At 44.5% G+C, this 21,965-nt stretch overlaps 2 protein-coding genes across 9 annotated transcripts in view; both read left to right on the plus strand.

Annotated features, from left to right (window-relative positions):
* Positions 1 to 632, plus strand: part of rabgap1 (RAB GTPase activating protein 1) — a 43,768-nt gene extending 43,136 nt beyond the window's left edge. For all 5 annotated transcript variants that reach the window (XM_019872020.1, XM_019872022.1, XM_019872021.1 and 2 more), the window contains one exon: positions 160 to 632. In XM_019872020.1, the coding sequence (XP_019727579.1) occupies positions 160 to 282 (123 nt within the window). In that variant the 3' untranslated portion in view covers positions 283 to 632. The remainder of the gene's footprint in view (positions 1 to 159) is intronic.
* Positions 633 to 7,142: 6,510 nt separating this feature from the next.
* The window catches only part of strbp (spermatid perinuclear RNA binding protein), a 46,272-nt gene continuing 31,449 nt past the window's right edge, over positions 7,143 to 21,965 (plus strand). For 3 of the 4 annotated variants that reach the window (XM_019872007.1, XM_019872010.1, XM_019872009.1), the window contains exon 1: positions 8,231 to 8,487. The gene's annotated coding sequence lies outside the window, so the exon portion shown is untranslated. Of the gene's footprint in view, positions 7,219 to 8,230; positions 8,488 to 21,965 lie in introns of those variants that run through there. The other variant, XM_019872008.1, reaches the window with a different exon arrangement.

Here is a 21,965-nt window from a genome sequence, read left to right on the forward strand (position 1 = left end):
TTCGGCAGCCTAAAAAAAAAAAAAAAAAAAAAATGGCCTCGCGTGTAATTTGGGCGAGTGTTAAAGTAGTTCAAGCTGAGCACAGTGGATCTCCTTAAACGTGAAAAACTCTTTGTGAGTTGCTACGTGCTGACTTTCCTGCCATTCCTCTGCCATCAGGACCTGGAGCACCATCTGGGTCTGGCTCTCAACGAGGTCCAGGCGGCCAAGAAGACCTGGTTCAACCGAACGCTCAGCTCCATCAAAACAGTCACCGGCACCCAGGGCAAAGAGACCACCTAACCCTGCTCGGGCTCGGTGGTCTCTTTTGCGTCAGCCGGAACTTGAACGCTTCTCGCTTTCCATCCCGGGGCGAGCGTCACTACGGAGCCACATTTCTCCTTTTTTCCTCCTCCCGTTTAGGCCCAACAGGACTACAGACACGTGCACTGACATAAGCGCCTTTCAAAAAAACAACAAAAAAAAAAACCCTTTTGTTTCCACTCCCCCATCCAGTGGTCACACTTACACTTTGGTTTGTGTCCTTGTTACTGCTGGACCAACAAGAGGAGGAAGGTAGGACCTATCTGTAACCATGGTAACGTGACAGGCGCACACTCCCTTTTTCCCCCTTCCCTGAAGAACAAAAAAACTACTGGCACAAACTAAAAGAAAAGTTTTCGGTACGAGACATGTTAGATGCTTTTTTTTGTTTCGTAACATGCAGCTTCCCTTTTTCTATGTATGTTCATGAATGTGCTTCGATAAAGTGCGAATGCGTGTGAGTGAGAGCTTAAATAACGGCTTGAACTCAAAGTGTGTCATGTAGGAATGCATGCATGGACGAGAAGACATATTTCGTGTTTCTTGTTGCGTACGCGATTCATTCACACAAACGACGCAGCCGCTTTCTTTTGCTCACGTAGGGTTGCCATAGCGACGTTTGTCCATATGTGCCCAGCTGTTGACCGGCGACCAGCCCTGAGTGTACCCCGCCTCTCGCTCCAGCTCACCCACCAACCTAATGGGTAAAAAGAAAATGCCACTTTCATACTTGGTGTGATCGAATTCTAATGTATGACGCTCGACTTCCTGTTGAGCATTATAAAATAAAATACAATAAAATATCAAGACTATCCTTAACTAGAGTGGTCAACAGCAAATTTTAATCAGAGATGGCTTTATGTGTCACTGAAGGTATTTCTAATGCTGATTTAAAATGTGTACTGTTTTTTTTTTCTTTTTAGCACATCAGCGTTTTGAGATTTTTTTTTTTTTTTTTTAATTTGCAACACGGATTTTACTGTGCATTGTAATTTATAGCCATGACATTTCAGATTAAACCACGGTAGCGGTACCGATTTCATAATTTTTAATTATATTGCCAGATTACATTTTTTTTTTAATTTATTTTTTTTAGTATGAGTATTATTTTGAAAAAAAAAAAAAGGTGCAACCGTCATGAAAATGGAAATGGGGTTCACACACGGCTGCTGCACAAACCAACAGGGAAAATGTGTGCTGGCATTACCCGTTCACACAATGCAGATGCTACAAGGTTTGGAATCGGATCAAGAAATGACTAATAAGAGTTTTTGTGACGGTGCCGACGCAAGATCATAATGGCGAGCAATGAACTAGTTTGCACAAGACGTGGTTGCTTACTCTTTTTTGTATTTGTAGCATTAATTTACAGCTTGAAATTGTTTTAGTTGTATTTTTTGGGGAGTGGGTGGTCATACAAATATTTACTGTAATTATGACTACTACATCAGAGTAGGGTAGTGATGGAAGAGGGGGTGCTTTGGCATGCGTTGAAGATGAGCAGATTTTCACCTCTTGCACAGAGCTCGCTTTTCCCCGGGAGAACACTGTACAGTTACACAACTGAATCTTCCCAGAGGAAATACGAGAAATAAACCCTTCCAGATTCATTTTAACATCCTTAACGATCGTTTTTACATTTGGAAGGAAAAAAAACAAGCTCAACCATCTTTATGTTAAAACATCAAAACAAATTGTTTTATGAAAATTGTGATGGCTCTCGCCACGTCGTGTTGAGCAAGGACAAAGATGCATGTGCCACTTTTCTACCGCGCAGCGCAATAAGTTCCTTTTTAGGTTCGCTGGTTGTCTTCCTGTTTTTTTTGTTGTTTTTTTTTGCCGTTGCTGATACTCTCCTGTGAATTGGACCATTTTGGCCACATGCCTACCCAATGAGTGTGTGGTTTACCTTTGGAAAACCTGGTCACCGTACATCATCACAACAAGTTTGTGTGTGTGTGTGTTCTGTCAAAAAAAGTCAATACTGTATTCTGATATTGACCATGTCTAAAGAATTGTAATCTTATGAGATTAAAATTGCGGACCACATAAAATGATGTGGCGGGCCGAATCTGACCCTCGGGCCTTCAGTTTGACACCTGCTAGCAAAGCCTTTGTTTATGACTTTGAACATGTTTATTTATTTATTTTCTTGTAGTTTTTTTTGTAGTAATATGGTTTCAATGCTCCTTTGTATGAATTGTTTTTCAAAAGTTGCAATTTTTGATGAACATTTTCTTTAAGTCCCACAAAATTACAAGAAATACTTAAGTCTTCAAAAAAAAAAATCTAAAGTTGGAACAAGAATGAATTCATAATCCAATGTGAATAATGTCGTAACCCGTGAATTTCCCAAATTTAAAGAACCATATGCAGTAAACCCCCCGACTTCAAGAAGAATGAAAGAAGGCAGTAAATCTATTTTGGGATCTGTCTAATTTTGGCCAAAAAAATAAGTAAAATTCAATATTAGATCCTCTGTAATCCTGCTTTTTACGCCTACTGTATCATGTACATCTCCGGGAATTATTCTCTTATGTATGTTATGACATAAATTTGTTATTTTACAAAAGAGAATTTGTTTACAATATTTTTGCCTTATCCATTGCTGTTACTCTCAATCAATATATGTTTTTAAAGGTGTTTTGTATTTTAGGTGTATTTAAAAAGTCCTTTTAAAATTAAGTGCCCAAAATGCTATAAAAACATGTAGAGATGTTTCTAAATTGCAGGATTTTACTTATAGCGGGGATGGTCAGGAACATAGAGTAAAACCCGCGATGGAGGGGAGTTTACTGTAACCACACAAAGCTAAACACAACATTTTGTGCAAATGTGTACTGTGAGGTAAAAACTTTTGCGTACGCAACCAACCTTGCGATTGTCTGACATGAAACAGACACCTGGGTATCCAAAAATTGCACACCTAACACTTTTTGAAGTCAACATGCCAGACTCCGAAGCCTTACAAGCCCATGGAAGGTTTCAGACGCGATCAAGTCAATTAGCACCACGGATGTAAATATCCTACGTTCATTTTCATCTGTTGCCGGGCCGAAAAGGTCTAAAGCGTCATTAGTGAGGGAGTCAGAGGACTCATATTTTTGAAGTTAGAGCATCTGACAATGTCGGCTCGATAAAGAAAGCAGTGATGGGAGATTATGAGGGACCCATCAATCACTTGGTGGGGCTAATTCCACCAGGGCCAGATCCCACTGCACTAATAGTCATACCTAAAATACCCATCCAGACACAGAGCAATTATCACACAATAAAATTGCACACCCAGGCAATTAACATGATCACAGAGAATGTCCCTGCACTTGACAGAATGTAGGGAGGGGAAAAAAATGGGATTGGGAACAATGGCATCTTTTAGCGCTTCATTTGAGGATCTGAAAGTATACGTGCACTTGACAACATATTGCATTCCATCTTGTTAAACGTGCATTTGTTATGTTAATTTCCTCCACCACAGGAGACTTACGAAAAAGCTTTTGTGTTTTTCATGTCTTTTGGGGAAAATGATATTTCTCAACCCTAAGTGCCCCGTTCAAAGAGGTATTCATTTCATTTCAATTGTCATTCATTTGTTATATTAATTATGATCCCTCAAGGGGAAATTCAGTGGGACTTTGGTGTGTATTTATTTTTTGCTTCAGGCCGCACAGTCAAGCAAAGACATCTGCGTAAAGGTAAAAATTACAAAAAAAATGTGGAACTAAATTGGATGACTATTTTGGTGGAATAGTGTTAAATATTGTCATGTGACATGACTGGGTCGCGGGGGGGGGGGGGGGGCGGGGACCCTTCCCCACAGTTTGACACCCTGGACGTTGACGAACAACCATCCGCGCTCACACTCACAACCTGGAACAATTTTGAGGGTTCATTACCTGGCACGCATGTTTTTTGGGAATGTGGGAGGAAACCGGAATACCCAGAGAAAACCCACGCAGGCCCGGGGAGAACATGCAAACTCCACACAGGAAGGCCAGAGCGGCGACCTTCCGAGAGTTGTCAAAGCCGAGACCATATCACTTGTCTGGCGTCATTCAATACTATTAATAGAAAAAAAAATACAAGCGCATAAAATGGAAGTCTGCAATTCGTGTTGTACTTCCCTCGTGGCTTTTGCCTCACTTCTGCTGAGCGTGAGTGCCACATGCTGGCTTTTTTTCTTTTTCTTGCGTGTGCGACTTTTTGCTCAAGGTAGCCAATCGCCATGTGAAATGATGCGTTTTTAATGGATAGAATACAAAGTTGATCACGTTGAAATACGCAAGTGATTACTGGTGTCCCTGTCGCAAGAGTTGGCGCTTTCACAGCTTTGCATCACCCAGCCAGCGGTTCATTTTCATTCGTCCCACTTTGTTGCCATCATTAATTAGTCGGGTGTATGAGGCTTGAAAAGTGTCCATTTGCTTGTGAATTCAGCACAGTTATTTTTCTTTTAACTTCTGTTTTGGAATTTCTATTTGTACTTTTTTTAGTTGAACGAGTACTGCTACATTTACTTGAGTCCTTTTCTTTTGTCACCCACAACTTTGAATACGTTTGCCACCTCCGTCCACGCTCCTCGTTATTGTCTTTTGTGAAGAAATGGCGGTGCATCGGGGTCGCGCCGCTTTTGTCGGGGTGTTGAAACCAAATGTGTGGCATTGTACAAATTTAGGTCTGCTAACGTGTTTTGGAGACTTCCACTGTCAACCCTTTTAATGAATGCACCACCCGAGCTCTGTGTGTATGTGTGTGTGTGTGTGTGTGCGCGCGCTGATGAACCGTGTCAGGCCTTGAGTGGGTGCGCCAATCTCGTCTCACCTTACCATCACCTGTCACAGACAACAGATGTTCACACCACCGGATTATTTCCCCGCTCAACACCACATTGTGGTTTGTGTGTGTGCGTGTGTGCGCGCAGTGGAAGGGCTTTGTGAGTTGCCGTACTATTGCCTGTTCATGCACGTGATCTTAATCACACCGCATCTTGTGAGGGGAGGAGCATTGTGGTTTCATGCTGAGAACGGTTGCATGACCGTTTTGAGGTTCTGGGTTCGAATCTTGCCTCGGGGCTTCCCGTGTGAACATCTGTTCACCTGTAGGACACCTCGGCAATATCATTTGGAATGGTATTTAAGGATAATTTTACCAAGATGGATTATTCCGTTGTTGGCCGAGACATGTTATCTCCCCCAAAGTATAATGAGGAAACTTTTCTAATAGGATACTAAATTGGAAATTGTGGTCGTCGAAAGCACTTAGAAGGTCGACGCAACTTTGCGTGATTGATAAGACAAATAATAGCGAGGGGGAGGGAGGGGGGGGTGGCGCAATGTGAAATGCAGATGAATATTTTTGGCTGCCTGCATGTGTGTTGGTGAGCGTCCCGCTTCGTGCGGCGGCAACACCATCTGCTGCCCGTCCGTCCGTCCAGGTTCTGGCCAACCCAGCAAGACTTCCACACACAAACACAGCCCAACTCTCCTCTGTGTCCCGCTTGTGATCACGTATCCAGGTGGCATCTTACCAAATGAATCAAGCCTGTTCCTCACACAGGCCTAAATATGGCGCCGTCCGTCTGTTTCTCTCCACGCAATCAAGCCCACGTCGCCAGCCAACCGATGGGTCAAACAATAGGTGTGCTTCTGTAGTTGGGGTAAGAAAAAAAAAAAAGAGGAGTCAGATGGTAGGCGTTTGTGATGGGGGTGGATGAGAGGATAGAAGGACACGGGAGGAGGGGACGGTTGCTCTTGTCTCATCTTTTGTTCTCCTGGATAACAAGGCCGTCACCCTGCAACTCCGTAAGCTGCAGAAACCCTTCAATTGTAAAACAGTGATACCTTTGAGGTCCGACACAATCCGGGATGCTGCTTGACCCCCGGTCCTATGGAAAGTCATGGAAATGGAAGAAATTAGTTCCAGGATCAAACTGTGGCCATCACAAAACCTTTTATGAATGTAATTTTCTTCCGTGCCTCTCAGAAAGAAGAAAAAAATTCACAGGCATGCATTCATTTACCTGAAAAAAAAAATGAGAGCGCCACTGCCACCTACTGTAGTGGATGTGCAATTACACTTTATTCTAGGATGGCTAAAAATAAAAGCATGTTCTGGAGGACAGTCAAGAGGGAGGGGGGAGGATTTATGGCCACCATAAGAGCGAGATGTCGGATGCACACAGGTAAATGTTGCACAGAAGTAAATTAAGGCCTTGAATATTGCCGCCGTTCTGGTTGATGAGGCCGGCTGGAGCCGACCCGCATCTGCAACCCACATGAAAGCTAAAAATATTCCAGCACCATTGACTGCTGCTGTGCCGTGGCCCCAGCGGGTAGAGGAGTCAGTTCCATGTGTGTAGTATGTTTGTGTGCATGCCTGACAGTCGCAAATGCTGAAACTGCTCAGTGCAGGGGTTTACTTTGTTTACAGCTCTCAACTATGCTATATAAAAAAAAACACACACACACATTTTCAAGCTCATGTGTGCACTATATTGCAATGCTGAAACTGCTTAGTGCAGGGGTTTACTTTGTTCACAGCTCTCAACTATGCTTTTAAAAAAACACACGCACACACATTTTCAAGCTCATGTGTGCACTATATTGACTATAAAACGGCACGCATGCACTTAAAGGACACAAGAACAAAGAGAACATGCAAAATCCACATTGGAGCACAGAACCCTGGAGCTGCACAGGCAGATAGTTAGTTCGAGAGCAGGTGCGATGAGACTGACAGACGGTCCGTGCTTCTCGTCCAATTAGAAACCACAAGCGTGACCACGTGAACAAATCCCCGTCGCGTGAATTTCCGTCCAAGTGGCGACAAGCAGCAGCAGCACCAGCCCCGCGCGTTGAGTGGAGGGGAAATAACCGCAAGGCTTGAACGAACCTTTGGTCGGGGACGTTCGCGCAGGTAATTGCTTCTTTTTTTTTTTTTTTTTTTTTTTTTTGGGGCTGTCGCGCATGCGCGTGTCCAGCTCAGGCTGTGCTCTGTTGGGACAGTAGCGACGAGGAGCGGGGCGGGGGGGGACTCGGTGGTCCCATGCTGATTCTCTTCAGATGATTCACGGACAGGACGCATCATCTGCTGCTCGCACCGTTACCGTCTGCGCTTTTGTGCAACCCCCCCACCTCTCCCTCCACCGTCTCATCCGAGGCTATTGATAGTTGACAGAAGCCATGTAATCCTCCCACCTCCCTGCACCGAACTGCGAGAACGCTCGCCTCTCATTTGCAGATGCTGAAAATGTTGCCCGAACTTTATTTTGCCCCGAGATTAGTTTTAATTGCGTGGATTGACACCAATCTGTGGATGCTCAAGGGCGAGTGTGCGTTTAGTTCGTGTGTGTGTGAATGTGCTGCATGAAAAGCATGCAGGAGAGCAGGGTCAAGATGAATTATTTATAAGACTGTCTGAGAGAGGAGGATGCTTCCCTTCGGATCAAAACAAATGAGAAACGGTCCTTTCCACACACATTCCAGAGACGTGACTTTTGGCTCGCACAAAAGAAGATCGTTGTGCCAGTGAAGAAAGGTCCTAATTTGATGACCACTTCTCTAAAAATGGGGCGTCAACTTGTGCGATTCTCTATTAAATTAAGTCATCGAGCATCAGAATTACCCAGACGCTCGAAATCTGTTGCAGGATAATGAAATCTTCTGGTCTTGTTCATCAAACATTGGCACATGTAGCAGTGCAATAAAGTTTTTTTTCAAGGTCAATGAGAAACATATTCTGTGCCTGACTTCGGTTTTCATCAAAAAAAAAAAAAAAAAAAGAAAGAAATCATCATTAATTTAGTTTTTGTTTCATTTGTTGCAAAATCTCACCACATATAGTGAGCCAAGTACACGCGCGCGCCCGCGCGGAGCGTGTGCGCAGATTCCGAGCAAATCGATTGTGCGCATGCGCATTCCTTGCACCATTCATCTCAAGGGAACCTCATCTCGGTACTCGGAAAGCAGAAGGAGAAACCAGCAGGCGGCAACGGGTTGTCGCTCCTCGAAGCCGGCTGGTGGCCACTTTTCGTAGCACTCTTGGACACCGACACATTTTCTTTTTCGCTTTTAACGAGGGAGTGTTTCTTTTTTGGTTGGTCATTTTTAACCCGTTTGGATTCTACGTTGATTTGTCTCCGACGTCTTCCAGCCCCCCCCCCCCCACCTCAGCGCAGCTATAGCTGTAAGTTGTTTCATTTGTATACGGAAAGGCTTGTTTGTATTACATCGTACAGTTGAATTGTTATGTTTCATTAATTATTTCCTGGTTTCGTGCCAACTGTCGTCTCCCTTCTCTTTCTATTTAAGAGTATTTGTGCGCGTTTCCGTGTCGAAATTAAACAAAAAAAAAAGAGGAACCTGACTCAAAGTTACCCTGGTTTATGTCGTAACGTGAAAAACAATTTGGACTGATTGCAGCATGTGCTCAAAATGTTAAAGAGTCGTTTAACAAGCCGGAAATGCCTTAAAGTGAATCTTGCACTGCAGGTGTTTTGACGCTGCACTTCCGCACCACGCTGTCAAGCCCTGAAAGCCCAAATTAGATCCAGCAGTTCTCGTCGCGCTAATTGTGTTTGTCTGCTTACTTATGTCACCATTCGTCGTGTTTTGCATGATATTTCAAATCAAAGCATGCGCAATTCGATCGCGTGGAGGTTACTTCCTTACTTGATCTTTTCACCTCTCCCTGAGAAACGCTGAATTGCACTCTTGCCCTGTTAAACCAGCTTGTTTGCATACCTGTGCACTTAAAACAGGGTTGAGGAACGAATTGCGGTTTTCGAAAACACACAGCTTCAGAGGAACTGTTATGAAAAACAAAAAACAAAAACATCCCTCCACCACACAGTGCAACCCAAACACTTTTAATGCACAAACGATCAAAAATGTTTATATCGTAAGTCAATCCAAAAATCGTCTGAGCCGCGGCTTGTATCTCCAAAAGCTTGTTAGTCGGTTCACTAATCAGTGAAGCTACCACTGTTTGCAAAAAGACTACTGCAGTCCTTCTAAAGCCAGCAGAGGGAGCTTCCACTTCTTAAATTAAAATGTAATTCCCCTCCATGGCCAGCAGGGGCTGTTGTTAAATAACGAGGGGCACTTGTTAAAATTAAAAATGGTGTCATTCATTTGCTTCACAGGAGTGCACGAAGCAATTGCTGCCTTTTTTTCCCAGCTAAGACTGTCACGTGAAATCAATTCCATTGTCCTAATATTTAAAAAAACACAAATTTTTCAATTTCTGATTTAGAACTGAAATCCATCCATCCCTTCATTATCTGAACCGCTTATCCTGTTCAGGGCCGCCGGGGTGGACCGAAATCAATTGTAGCTAAATCGCATGATTCACTCGATAACAAGGAAGTAGAAAAATGTAGTTTTCATGTGTTTCAATTGGCCAAAAGTGGCAACAATAGAGCCAAGGGTAAAAAATCAGACGCCCAAAATGGTTAAAAATGAAACAAGGTGGCCAAAAATACGGCCAGCTTAGAGCCTAGCGTGTTAAATGTGAGCTAGCGTTTAGCAGTGAACAAATCTTTTGTGACTAATGGCTCGTTTCCGTTTGGGTTATTTAGGTTAGCTCCACTCGGTCCCACCCGGGTGCGACACGCAACCGGTCACACCTGCCCCGCTCGTGTTCGAAATGTGGGGTGTCTTTGTTTTGGCCCCGTCGCCCCGGCCTCACTTGGCTCACTGATTTATGTCGGGGCTGTCTGGTTGTTACTTGTAAGTCATACAATGTTGCTCTTGTGGTGTGCGCTGTGGATGTTGTTCTTGTGAAGCGGAACGGGGGGAGTGACCGGTTTTAGCCTCGTTTATTTGGGTCTCTGTGTTCATGCGTGAGTTTCCATTTTTACTTCCACAATTAGGGCTCTTAGTAAGACTTGTGCATGGGTCTCCTGCTTTTCTGTCTTGTCTTTATTTATTCAGCAACAGAGAGTTGCAGGTGTTTATTTAAGAGGAGCTTTCGTGTTGCTTTCGTGTTACGATTGAAATGGAATGTGAAACTGCCTCACAATATTTTGCTGTTTCTAGTTAAGTGTCAGATTTAGCTTTTTTTTTTTTTTTTAAACGGGTTCAAAAATGTTCTTGAGAGGAATATGTTTTATGTGCCCCCCCTCCCCCCACCCCATTAATGTAAAATGGCATTCTGAATGAATTTGCATTTGCGGAGTATGAACTAAGCAGCAAAGTCCACCTGTGTTTATCCACCTCACTGGGCGGCCATTTTGCAACTTGCCGTCGACTGAAATGACATCACAGTTGCTCTTGTTTTTCTGGGTTTGGTCATGTGACGTTCACAAGCTGAGTCGTCATGTAACACATCATTGGAATTAAGGTTTTGACTTGATTTCCCGTTTGATTGATTAATAGACAAAAACAAAAAATAATAATGGAGGATGGGTTAATATCGCTGAATGGTTTGAACTCATCTTCAAATGCTAGCGTTCACCAGTATAATATCAATTTTATTCTTAGTTCACACCTTTTGAGCCACCTTTAAGACCGTGTTGCTTTTAATTGAGTTTGTCACGCTACTTGATGCCCGACTGCCATGATGTCGTTTGATTTCAGTACAGCGCTGTACTGAAAAATCTGAGTAGCAATAAATACTGTCTGATACATGTATCGAGATGGTTTGTTACACCGTTGACGTACAACGCGAGAACAAAGAATGCATCTGTTGAGGGAGAGGCATTTATTTGTTCAAGTCGACGACTCACTTGGGGACTAATTGAGGCATGGTGTCTTGCAGCGGATGTTAGAGGAGTCGAGAACTGTTGTCTTGCATGAGTGCTTTGTTTGTTTTAAATCAGTCAACAGTTGGACACTCGACATTGATTTACGCTCGCCAAAGACGAAATGAGTGACGGCGTCTTGTTAAACCTTGCACTTCTTAGATGTTGCGACACTGGCATAATTTCTCAGCGCTAATACGTTTTCCGTGCTACATAAGGTCATTGTTGTAGTTTTTTTTTTTTTTTTTGGGATGACATTGAACCGCTATGATTGGGTCGTTGCAGTGCCTTTTAAAATGGATTTATTCAGATGGACTGACTGCGGTCCAGCTCTCCAGATTAAGGACACATCCAATTGGCATGACATATTGTAGCAAACACATCAACAGCCGATGGACAGCTCGACAGATACCAGCACTCAAAAAAATGTTGGCGAAGAATAAAACCCCATTGATCGAGCAATCTGTTTCAATCCTGTTTTGGATGAATTCGTGCAACGTCCCGCTTGAACCAGGTTGGCGTGTCGCAGACTGATACCGCGCACGACTTGCGCGCACACGCTGGGAGTGCCTCTGCAGTTGGAGCGCGTTCGGTGCCCGCTGCCTGTCAGCGAAACCGGAGTCCGCCCAGCAGCTCTCCAATTTTTAGCACACGGCAGCACATCTCCGCATCTCATCTGGCAGGGAAATGTAGCGCTAATTCAATTGGCCGCCGCCATAGTAAAAGCCTTCCTAATTGGCCGACGCGGCAGCTGGCTGCCAAGGTTTTGCTAAAGCCCGTCAGGGAGCCGGTTGAGGGTCCCACGGGCGCCGTACAGCAGGAAAGGGTAAACAAAAGGGCAGGTGACGTGAGTGCGTTGTGTTGTTTACGCTGTTCAACATGACAAAATAACACACGCACTCGCTTTTTGGACTCTCGGTCTTCCATGTGAACAGATCTCGTTTCAGTTGAACGGCGTTAATTGACACCCCCTCACACGCACTTCCTTGTAACCCCAGCTCGCTTTTGTCAGGCCAGCGGGGCTTAGGAAACATCTTTCCAACTGATTCAGGAACGGAGCCATCAACACATCCAGAAGTTCCTGTTTCCTTTCACCTCGGTGAGGAATCCAGCAGTGACATAGACAAGGCGTGGGACACACACACACACACACACACACAGAGTCAGAGAGTGTGGAAGGTTGGCCATGTAAGGTTTCCTGTACCACAAGAAAAACTTCTCTCACCCTCCACGTGAACTTCGGCTGAGGCATGTTTCCTTAAAATGATTATATACCAAGACATGCATATATCAACTGTAGGCAGAGAAAACCTACAAAGCTCCACAGGGCAGCAGGAAACATTCTGTATGTCTCGGAGTAGAGTTAAGATGGTTATAGCTTTAAAAATCACCTTAATATAGATGCTAAGTATGATGTTTCATATTACTTGTTAGCATTACGCCAGCGTAATTTTATTGCTATACGGTATGTGTGTGTGTGTGTGTGTGGGATGATCATTTTTCCTTTTTTTGTTCGTTTTATCAGTTTTACAGTAAACGTCAACAAGGGAGTGAAAAATGAACATCTTGAAGCAAGCACACTTTTCTGTTTGGAGTGCCGTGCGAGCGAGTTTTCTTCATTTCATTTCCTCATAGTGATGTGATCCAAGTCTCCCGTTACTTGCCGGCAAGAAAGTGAGAACAGGCAATGTGGGATCTTTGACTGTCTGTGTGTTGAAGTGCGCCCCTCGCAGCAGCGCTGATGAAAAATCGCAGCCTCCTCCAGCATTTTTAGTTGCCCCGTTGAATAATAGCAGAAATGCTGAACCCACTCTCAAGCAAGCGAATGCATGGATGAAATGGCACCGTCAAAAAAAAGGACAAAAAAAAAAATCCTAGTTTGACGACTTGAGGTTATATTATACTGCGAAGACGGACTGTAGTCGACCTTATTAAAATCATCCTTCTTCTCTTGTCACTACGAGCACCCAAAATGACCTGGCGAGCACCCGACAAACTCACTATTGGAACAGGTTGGCAGTTGCTGTGAAAGTAAAATTTTTTTTTTTCATTTTCTCTCGTGTTTGACACTCTGTGGCCAAAGCATGTTTGTGCATTTCGAGACATCTGACGTTTTTGATTTCTAAAATCAACATTGAACCGAATTTGAGCTTTCCACTTCCCCCCTCCTCTGTTGACGTGATTGTTGCGCGAATCCAAAATATGACATTTCTGCATCCGAAGCACAATTGGGGGCGTGAGGCGTTGACGGGGGAGGAATGTGTTTACTGTGACAGTTGGATATGCTGTCGGAGAGCCAATCTGTGCTCTCACTTTCTGTGCCCCGCCGTGTCGGTGCTCGCACATGCTTCTCACACTCTGAGCGGTGCCTTGGAACACAGCTCGTCCGCGTCTTGATAACCTATTTAAACAGCCTCCTTATCTCAGCGTGCTCTCTCCATTTTTTTTCCCCTCCTTTTGTCACGTTCGACCGCGTTCACTTCCTCTTCTCCTTTGCGTTGTTGTTGAAAAGAGCTTAGACCAGGGAAATCATAGCTTACCCTCATTCAGGCTTCCCGGAAAACCAGGCTACTTAAAGCAAGCGGACCATGTTCGGACTTGAACTGGATGTGTGCCAGGTTGAATCCTGTTATGGTTTGACAAATGGGTACCGCTGTCGCAGTGCCATAGAGCAAGGCACCCAGGCGCTGACAATGAGTACAGAGTCATGTTGTAACTCCCCTCGAAAACTGTGGCGAAAATGATTGACTTAAACAGTGACATATTAAGACTTTTTCTTCTTTTTTTTTTTTTTTTTGCGTGTGCAACCACGTGTAACTACGCGTAACGTTTCTTCTCTGCCACTGTGACCTCTTGACTGTTGTCAGCAGATGAATTGCCGCTTTCATGTTAAGCTGTGGCGAATCACCCACCCCATAATTGGTCGTGCAGATTATCAGCGAGGTTCCCTGGGTGTGTGTGTGTGTGTGTGTGTGTGTGTGTGTGTGTGTGTGTGTGTGTGTGTGTGTGTGTGTGTGTGAGAGAGAGAGAGTTGCCTTTATCTGATTAGGACATTTATCTAATAAAGGAGGATTTATGGCATTCATCTCGCCTCGCTCTGTACACACACTCACGCAGATAGCAGAGGATAGCCATTAAAAGAATATGCGCTTCTGTACAAATGTATGCTATTGATCAAAAGCTGGACGGTAAGTTTGGCGAGGAGGAGTTATTTCGATTGCTCTTTTTTTTGTTTTTGTTTTCTGATAGAGACCAGGGATTTGGTGAACTTTTTTTTTTTAAACTTGGTCTTCTCCTAACGTATTTCTTTGGCGCGTGCCATAGACAATTTCCTCGTCGTATTTAGAGAAAAAAAAAAGGATGAAGAAAGAAACGGCGACAGCTTTTGTTCTTTCTTAAGATGCTGAAATGTTTACCGGCACTTTCTCTTCAAACCCGCCAATCAGTCAGTCTTACCGAGGTCACGTCGACTGCGCCGGTGGTGTGTTGTGGAAATCTCAACGATCGCAACTTACATTCTAGTGTGTTGTTTTGAAAGATCTTTTTTTTTTTTTTTTTTTTTTAAATGGGCGCTTTGTGCAATTACATGTACCCTGGGCAGAAATATGGCATTCTCCGACTTGTCTTATTTGCTGCGGGGAGGAAATAAAACGGAGTGGAAGCAACAGAGTGAGCACACAGCCCCAACACGTTGAACAAAGCTCGCACTGAAGCTTGCGCCGTATTTCTCCAGAGATCTTTTGGAGCCATATCGTCGTCTCACTTGAGCGCGCGCATCCGCTTCAGCTTGCCTCGCGCGCGCGGGCCGCTGTCACTCTGCTGCTTGTTTGGCTTCTCTCCATTTCGAGTTGACTTTTCCACGAGTCAAAACGGTCTCCTTTTTTTTTCTGTTATCGAGCAGATGTGTATCAAATTAACCTTTGCTGGATGTTTTATTCAAACACTTTTGTGGAGTGAATTCAACATCTCGCAGGTTTCACTGCGCCGCCCTGACGCTAAGGCTTTGTGAGTGTCTGGGTTTTCACGATGTCGCGAGCTTTCGCTCACTCACTCGCAAATGAGTCATTGATCCGGAGCCTTGACGCTTCGTCAAGGCTGATTGGTGTTCCGCCAGCATCCCTCGCCAAGCCCCCCGCCTGTGTTCTCCATCTTAATAGATCCGACCACTGTTCTTTGCGCTCGCGGTGTTCAGGATGTTGCGAAAATCTATGAACTCCGACGAACTCTGACGCCCCATCGGTCATGGAAGCAAACGTGGGCTTTTAAACGTGCTAAAAAAGAGGTCTGAAATGTCACGAATGAGCTTGTTGAGTGTCTGGAATGTTAAAACTTCAGCAAGTACGGAGCTGCCTAACAAGAGGGTGAAAGGAAAGCAAGAGGCCGCCGCTATCTGCTCATTTACGCGTCCTGTCGTAATTGATTCCTCTTGTCGACTTCATCTGTTTATTAGCAACGTTAGCTGTCCATGGTGCTGAAAAACTAAGTGATTGTCTACCTTATCGCAGGCTTTAATAACGGTCAGAATCTCAACAGTACGAGGCTGCGAGGGAAGTGAGAGAACAAAAAAAAAAGCAATCGCAAAGGAAAGCCGCCGCATCGACACCATCTGCTGTTATTTTGCTTTCAGAGCGGGCAGTCGGCAAAGACACAAGCAATAACGAGACTGTAGCGGACAATAGCATTGACGTCTCCGTGTACAGTATGTCGAGAAATGAAGAGTCTGAGAAAGACAGAAGCAAAGTCCCTGCGTCGAGGCTTCGCAAGGATGCTTTTTTTGTTGTTGTTTTTTTTTCCGTGTCGAGATACGTTGACATGACGAAGCGAGCCAGGAAGAAAATTTGGAATCATTTCACTCTTAAGAGTCGCAAGGAAGATAAACCGTGGTCAACGCTTTACCACATTAGCGCCTCGACGATGGCCTGCGCAAAGTAACGTTAGCTAATTCATCTCGCCGACCATTGCTAGCTGCAATGTATTGTAATTTCTCCGCAAGTGGTGACGAGTTGACAACCACCGGTACAGCTCGACTCACTTTATGAAACAAATGCTAAGAAAAAAAAAAAAATTGGCAAGCAGATTCATACACGAGCTGCCGATAAGCCGTACGGAACTCTCAACAAACAAGCAAGCTAGCTAGCTAATAGGTTAGCCTTTTAACACGTCACTCACCGGGCACAGCCCACACCTTTTTTCAAGTCATACGCACTCAGTCACAAATACGACAGTAGAACGTCAGCATGGTTGACAAAATAATACCAATACTGTCGCCTCATTTTGGTAAGATTCCATTTTAACCAGACTACTGTTGTATATGGGGAACCTGTATACACACTCAAAGATAAGCGGAGGGAAAAAAACCCAATGCGCTGGTTGCAAGTCCTCATATCAACTGCCTGTAAGCGGCAGAAAGGTTGCCTTTTATGACCCGTCTGCTGGAAGATGCCAAAAATCATTTTGACACTACCTGCCCATGGAGCTTAAAAAGTAATCCTCTCAATAACACAAATGGCTTGTGAAAAACAAATAAGTATCGATTTGGCGCGTGCATCCGTATTTCGGCTTATCCTTTCCTGAACTCTCAACATTTGGATTTAGACGCCATAATCGGGATGAGAAAATTGAGATTATTCATTGTGCGGAAGCGTCAAAATCGTCCTGGTGGTCCTCATTGCCGACCACGTCTTCTGTGCCAGATGATCTCTTTCCGTGGCTTTTCATCTGGTGTTGTGAAACCCTCGCAATCATTAAACCGTCGCCATCGTTGCCAGAATGTCCGGTTTACGCGCTTGCTAATCTGTCGGCATCTACGATAACGTCATGAGACCCCTGGCAATCGTGAGCAAGTGCACAGATAACGTCTGCATAAAACCGTGATTTTCGAATTAGCCTGTGCGTATTTTATGCGGGTATTTTGCTCCCCTTTCCGACCACGACAACATGCCCATCTTGGCATCGTAGACGCGCAGTTGATGCAAAATGCAGATTGGATTGCGCGCGCTGTGGCGAGGTCAGCTCAGGCAGCCCGGCTATTTCTGTTGGCCCTTTTCAGCCAGCTAAGATGCAACGCTGCCAATTTCAGAGCAGCACTTTGGGTTAATCCATTTAGCACGCTGGCTTGTATTGCTTTCAGGCTCTGATTCATCTTCAACAACAGTGGCGGCGGCGGCGGTGGTTTGATCCACTTTGACGACACTTAAAATATGAGCGGTGCGTCGCGCTGAACAGTTTGACATTGAAAACTTGGGACAATCGTTCTATCAACTTGGATGACGATTGAGCAAGCGATCGGAACGACGGTATCGTGATGCCAGACTCGGGCGGAAAGATTGCCGTTTATTTGTAGACGCTCGGTTCACAAATATGTCTCCTCTACGGCCGTAGCGCGCACACACGCTAAAAAAGCGCTTGCAAAACGAGTTGCATGCTCGCAGCGTTTTGTCAGCGTGAACATTTTAATTACCGCTCAGAATTGCTGAACCACACTCATTAACGCTTTATGAGTTCACCTTATTGCCGCTTTGTTGGCCGGCGCAACGGGGAAACGATTCCTCGGACACAACTGGATCCGGATACACATCCGCGTGCTTATTTTGAAACTAGGAGCCGTGTTTCTTTATCGCCAGTCGTTTATATCAAGGCAATCGTGTGTTTGATTCGTCGCTGTAAGTAAACATCGACTCCTCCCAAATTGGAATCGTGGCACTCCATCGGGTAGCGATGACGACATTAGTTTCCGGATTCCGTGTTTGGCTTTGAAATCATTGGTGCAATCTGTACCGCGGTCCGTGACGTCAAGCCCACATTGACAGGTTACGGCATTCAAGCTGTGCCTTTGCGCTGCAACCGGCACGAATCGTGCCCAAAGATGCTCAACGAGGTGATGCATTTCAATGTTTTCTTTCCCTTCCATCACACAACTCGTTTGGAATGCGCAGGATTAGTTGTCGATGAAGGGGGGGGGGGGGGGGAAAGGGGGAAGGGGCGCATAAGAAAAGCGAGCAAGGGGACGGGGAAAACAAAGCAAGGAAAATTGAACAAAGCGGGATTAGGTGGCTCGATAATAAAGCGCTCGGATTTCAAGATGCCTGAACCTAAAACGTTTCATGGCGCCTCCCAAGCTTTCTTCCGATTGTGGGAGACTGACATGTTTTACGTTGATGGCACAGACAAAATCAATGCGATACCGCTTTCCTCCCTCTCTCTCGCTCTCCCTCTGTGGGAATTGTGTGACCCAGTTAGCTCCTCCAGCAGGCAGCAGCAGAGTTATTTTTACATATTAACAGGAGACAATACTTTGTCCTCTGCTCGTCCTCCTCCCGTCTCTCCGCTTCCCTTTTTTTTTTTTTTTTTTTTTTGCTCCGTATCTTCCATCTCAGCTCTTTGACGCCCTTTCAACTTTCTCCGTTGGCTCCGGGCCCGCCTTCTACCGAGATCCGTCGGCTCCTTGCCGCCGTCGATAGCTCAATGTTTTGGGAGTTGAGGTCAATTGCGAAGGCTCAACCGAGTGATATTCGGTTGACTTGTGTCATTTTGGACAGGGGATGAGATGTTGTTATTCATGGTACAGATTTTTCTCTATCACAAGAGATTTTTTTTGAAAATTGTGTGTGTGTGTGTATACTTTTTTTTTAATTTATTATTAATATATATATATATATATATATATATTTTTTTTTTTTTAAATGATTTTGCAATACACACGCACACACACAAAAACAGGCTTGTAGGGTTAATTGTTAACATGCTTCCTGAGGTAAAGTCTGATGTCTTGGCATTGCTACTCTGCGCCAACTTTACAGTAAAACTCATCATAGGGTGCTCAGATTTCAAGTTTCCCCCATTGGTTTTCCTTTTGGCATGTCTGAGCCCGGACCAGACTATCGCCGCGTGCTAGTAAAGTAACAGTTGAAGAGGTGATTTAATGTTGTGGAAGTGGTACGACCTTCAAAGATCCATACGGCGCTCGATTTGAGAGCGATGGCGTCGAAGTCAGGATGTTGCTGGCCAATTGTTGAATTGATTTGGAGATGCTCTAATTTGCTCTGTACCAATTGAGACACATTAAGATATTGCCCTCTGGTCTGCCGCTAGTCAATACAAGATAGGTGACTGTATTGATCGCTCGTCATTTCGATTTCAGCGACAGTTGGGATGTTGAGGGGGAGATGGCTTCCTTTAATTTAAATTTTTTTGTTTTTTTGACATAGTCTTTTATTTGAAGCCTCTCCTCTCTTCTCCAGAGAGTTAAAGGAGAGAGAGTGTAGTTGCAGGTGTCGACAGGTCGTCTATTCACCCGCTAATGATGATGGATGGCCTGACTGCGGGGAGCAAGAACGCAGGCAGAAGCTGAGCGATTCGCCGAGATTAAAGAAATAGCCACGTAAGAGCGCACTGCGTTTATATTTGTCTGCTGCCGGGCAGGTGGTGTGGTTGGGATGTTGAGGGGGAGATGGCTTCCTTTAATTTAAATTTTTTTGTTTTTTTGACATAGTCTTTTATTTGAAGCCTTGCCTCTCCTCTCCTCTCTTCTCCAGAGAGTTAAAGGAGAGAGAGTGTAGTTGCAGGTGTCGACAGGTCGTCTATTCACCCGCTAATGATGATGGATGGCCTGACTGCGGGGAGCAAGAACGCAGGCAGAAGCTGAGCGATTCGCCGAGATTAAAGAAATAGCCGCGTAAGAGCGCACCGCGTTTGTATTTGTCTGCTGCCGGGCAGGTGGTGGGAGTTTTAGCGACGTGTTGATGTCGTTCTCGTCATCTTGCGCGTACGGTATTGACGGAGGAAAACACCCCTTGCGAGAGGATAGTTCTCCAGAAATTAACCCCAACCCCGAGTGTCCGTGCGTTGTAATCATACTCTCACACCTCAGGATGGATTTTCACAACAGGTCTTAGTGTCGAAATCCGATGTCGTCCTTATATTTATCTGCACGTCCATTTCTCGTGATCCAAATCGGATTTCACCGCGTTGACATTTACTGAACAGAACGTGCCCAAAATGACCAAATATTAATCGGGGAGGAGATTGGTCGGTTCATTGTGCCTTTCAAGCAAGTGAACCAAAATGGAGAGCGCATTTGCCGGCTGCGGGGGCAGCGTTGCCGTTTCTGTAGTTCAAAAGCAACGAATTTGTATCAAGAAGTTCAACGCCACATCGACAATGGGAATCTCAGTTATAGCATGGAAATAGGAGTTCAGAACTTTTCTCACTTTCGCCTAAAAAATTAGGAGTAAGTCTTTAACCTATTGCCAATTACTGAAATGTAAAATGTCGGAATGCGAACATGAGCATGAACATGCAAATTTCTTTCGTGAAAACCTTTTATCTTTTTAAATACCGAAAATACTGTTTCTTAATTCTGCTAACAAAGAGGGATTAAAACATAACCTCCTTCGGGGCGGCAATAAATCCAGAATGCTTTTTGGAACCTCTTAAAAATGACTTGAATTATGCCTTTGGATTTATGAAGCAATCCTTTCAATGTGGTCAAAATTGCCGGATTAGTTTTTTTGTTTTTTTTTTCCTGTCATCCTAATAACAATGCACACAGAGTTGCCGATTCGAAAATAAGTACCGTCTCAGCCCTTTTTTTCCCCAGCAAAAGAAGTCGGGTCGTTGCTCTTCACGTGCCGGGTTGAACGGGATGACACTTAATTTTGTCGAAGGGCCTCCGCTCTCTGGTATCTGTCGCCCTGCTGTCCAAGGCATCAAATAGCGGTGTGAATATAGGCTTGACAGATAGGAAGTGTGATCCCCCGCCCACCCCCCACCCGTCTCCCTACATCACAACCCGCACGCACACACACACTGACACCATGGTAAAGTCTCACCCTATCCAAAGTGAAGGCTGTCGCTATGGCAACCATGAATGAGGGGGAAATGACTGGGCTGCGTTTTGGAATGAAGTATGAAGCCTCGGGAATTAGCCACTCATTTTGATATTGACACAAGACATCTTTGTTCTCCCTCACTGGTCTAGTCTACTTGTGTATGTACATACATACAACAGAACTGTTAACTCATTCACTCCCAAAGACGTTTTTAAACGTCTTTTCAGACTTGGTCTCGAATTGGCTGGTACTGAATGAGTTTTAATGAAGCTCATGGTTCAACTTTCCTGAACGTATCCGCGTTGAGTTGCAGGTGCTAACGGCAGTGGGTTTGGAAACAGTCATGGCTTTGTAACTTCCACGTCTCCACTGGGGCTCACTGATGGATGATTTATTTGTGTCTAGTGGCGAGAGAGAGAGAGGTCGGATTTTTATTTATTTATTTTTTTAAGAGTCCCGCCTATCAGCCACTTGGTTCACTGGTAAGTGATACGTGCACCACTCTTGGCACCCTCGCGGTCGCAGGTCGAAAATGCAGTGGGCGGAGCCGCACACTTTGCTGATTGGTCAGAAAAAAGGAACTTTGCAAGATCCGTCTTCTGGTAAACGGCCACATGCCAGGGAGAAAGAACAACACAACAAATCACATACACAAGCTTCAGAAGATGAAACCTGACACAATATATAGTTTTGAAATGCTTCATCCTTGTCTCTTTTATTTTATTTTTTTTCAAGGCTTATATCCACTGTATACGAAAAAGGGTGCGCACATACAAATCCATTTTTGAATGGAGACTACACACAAACACCCATGAAAATGAATTGGCCACTTTATTTCCACACTAATAGGTATCGTGACTCAGAGACGGATACTCATCAGGCTTTACTCAAGGAGAGAGATGGCGTGCCTGTTTTCTTTAATGAGGAAGGCAGCATATGGTCCAGAAAGGCTGAGCTTGGAAGAACAATAAACAGGGTCAGAGTGCTTATGCTGTCTGTAGCTTATTAAAAAAACAAGATGAGTGTCTTCCAGTTTTTTTTTTTTTTTTTTGAATCAGACCTCCTCACCAGAGATTTTTAGAGCCCCCCCC

The sequence above is a fragment of the Hippocampus comes genome, unplaced genomic scaffold, assembly GCF_001891065.2.
Source record: "Hippocampus comes isolate QL1 unplaced genomic scaffold, H_comes_QL1_v1.1 scaffold199, whole genome shotgun sequence".
Classification (NCBI taxonomy): domain Eukaryota; kingdom Metazoa; phylum Chordata; class Actinopteri; order Syngnathiformes; family Syngnathidae; genus Hippocampus; species Hippocampus comes.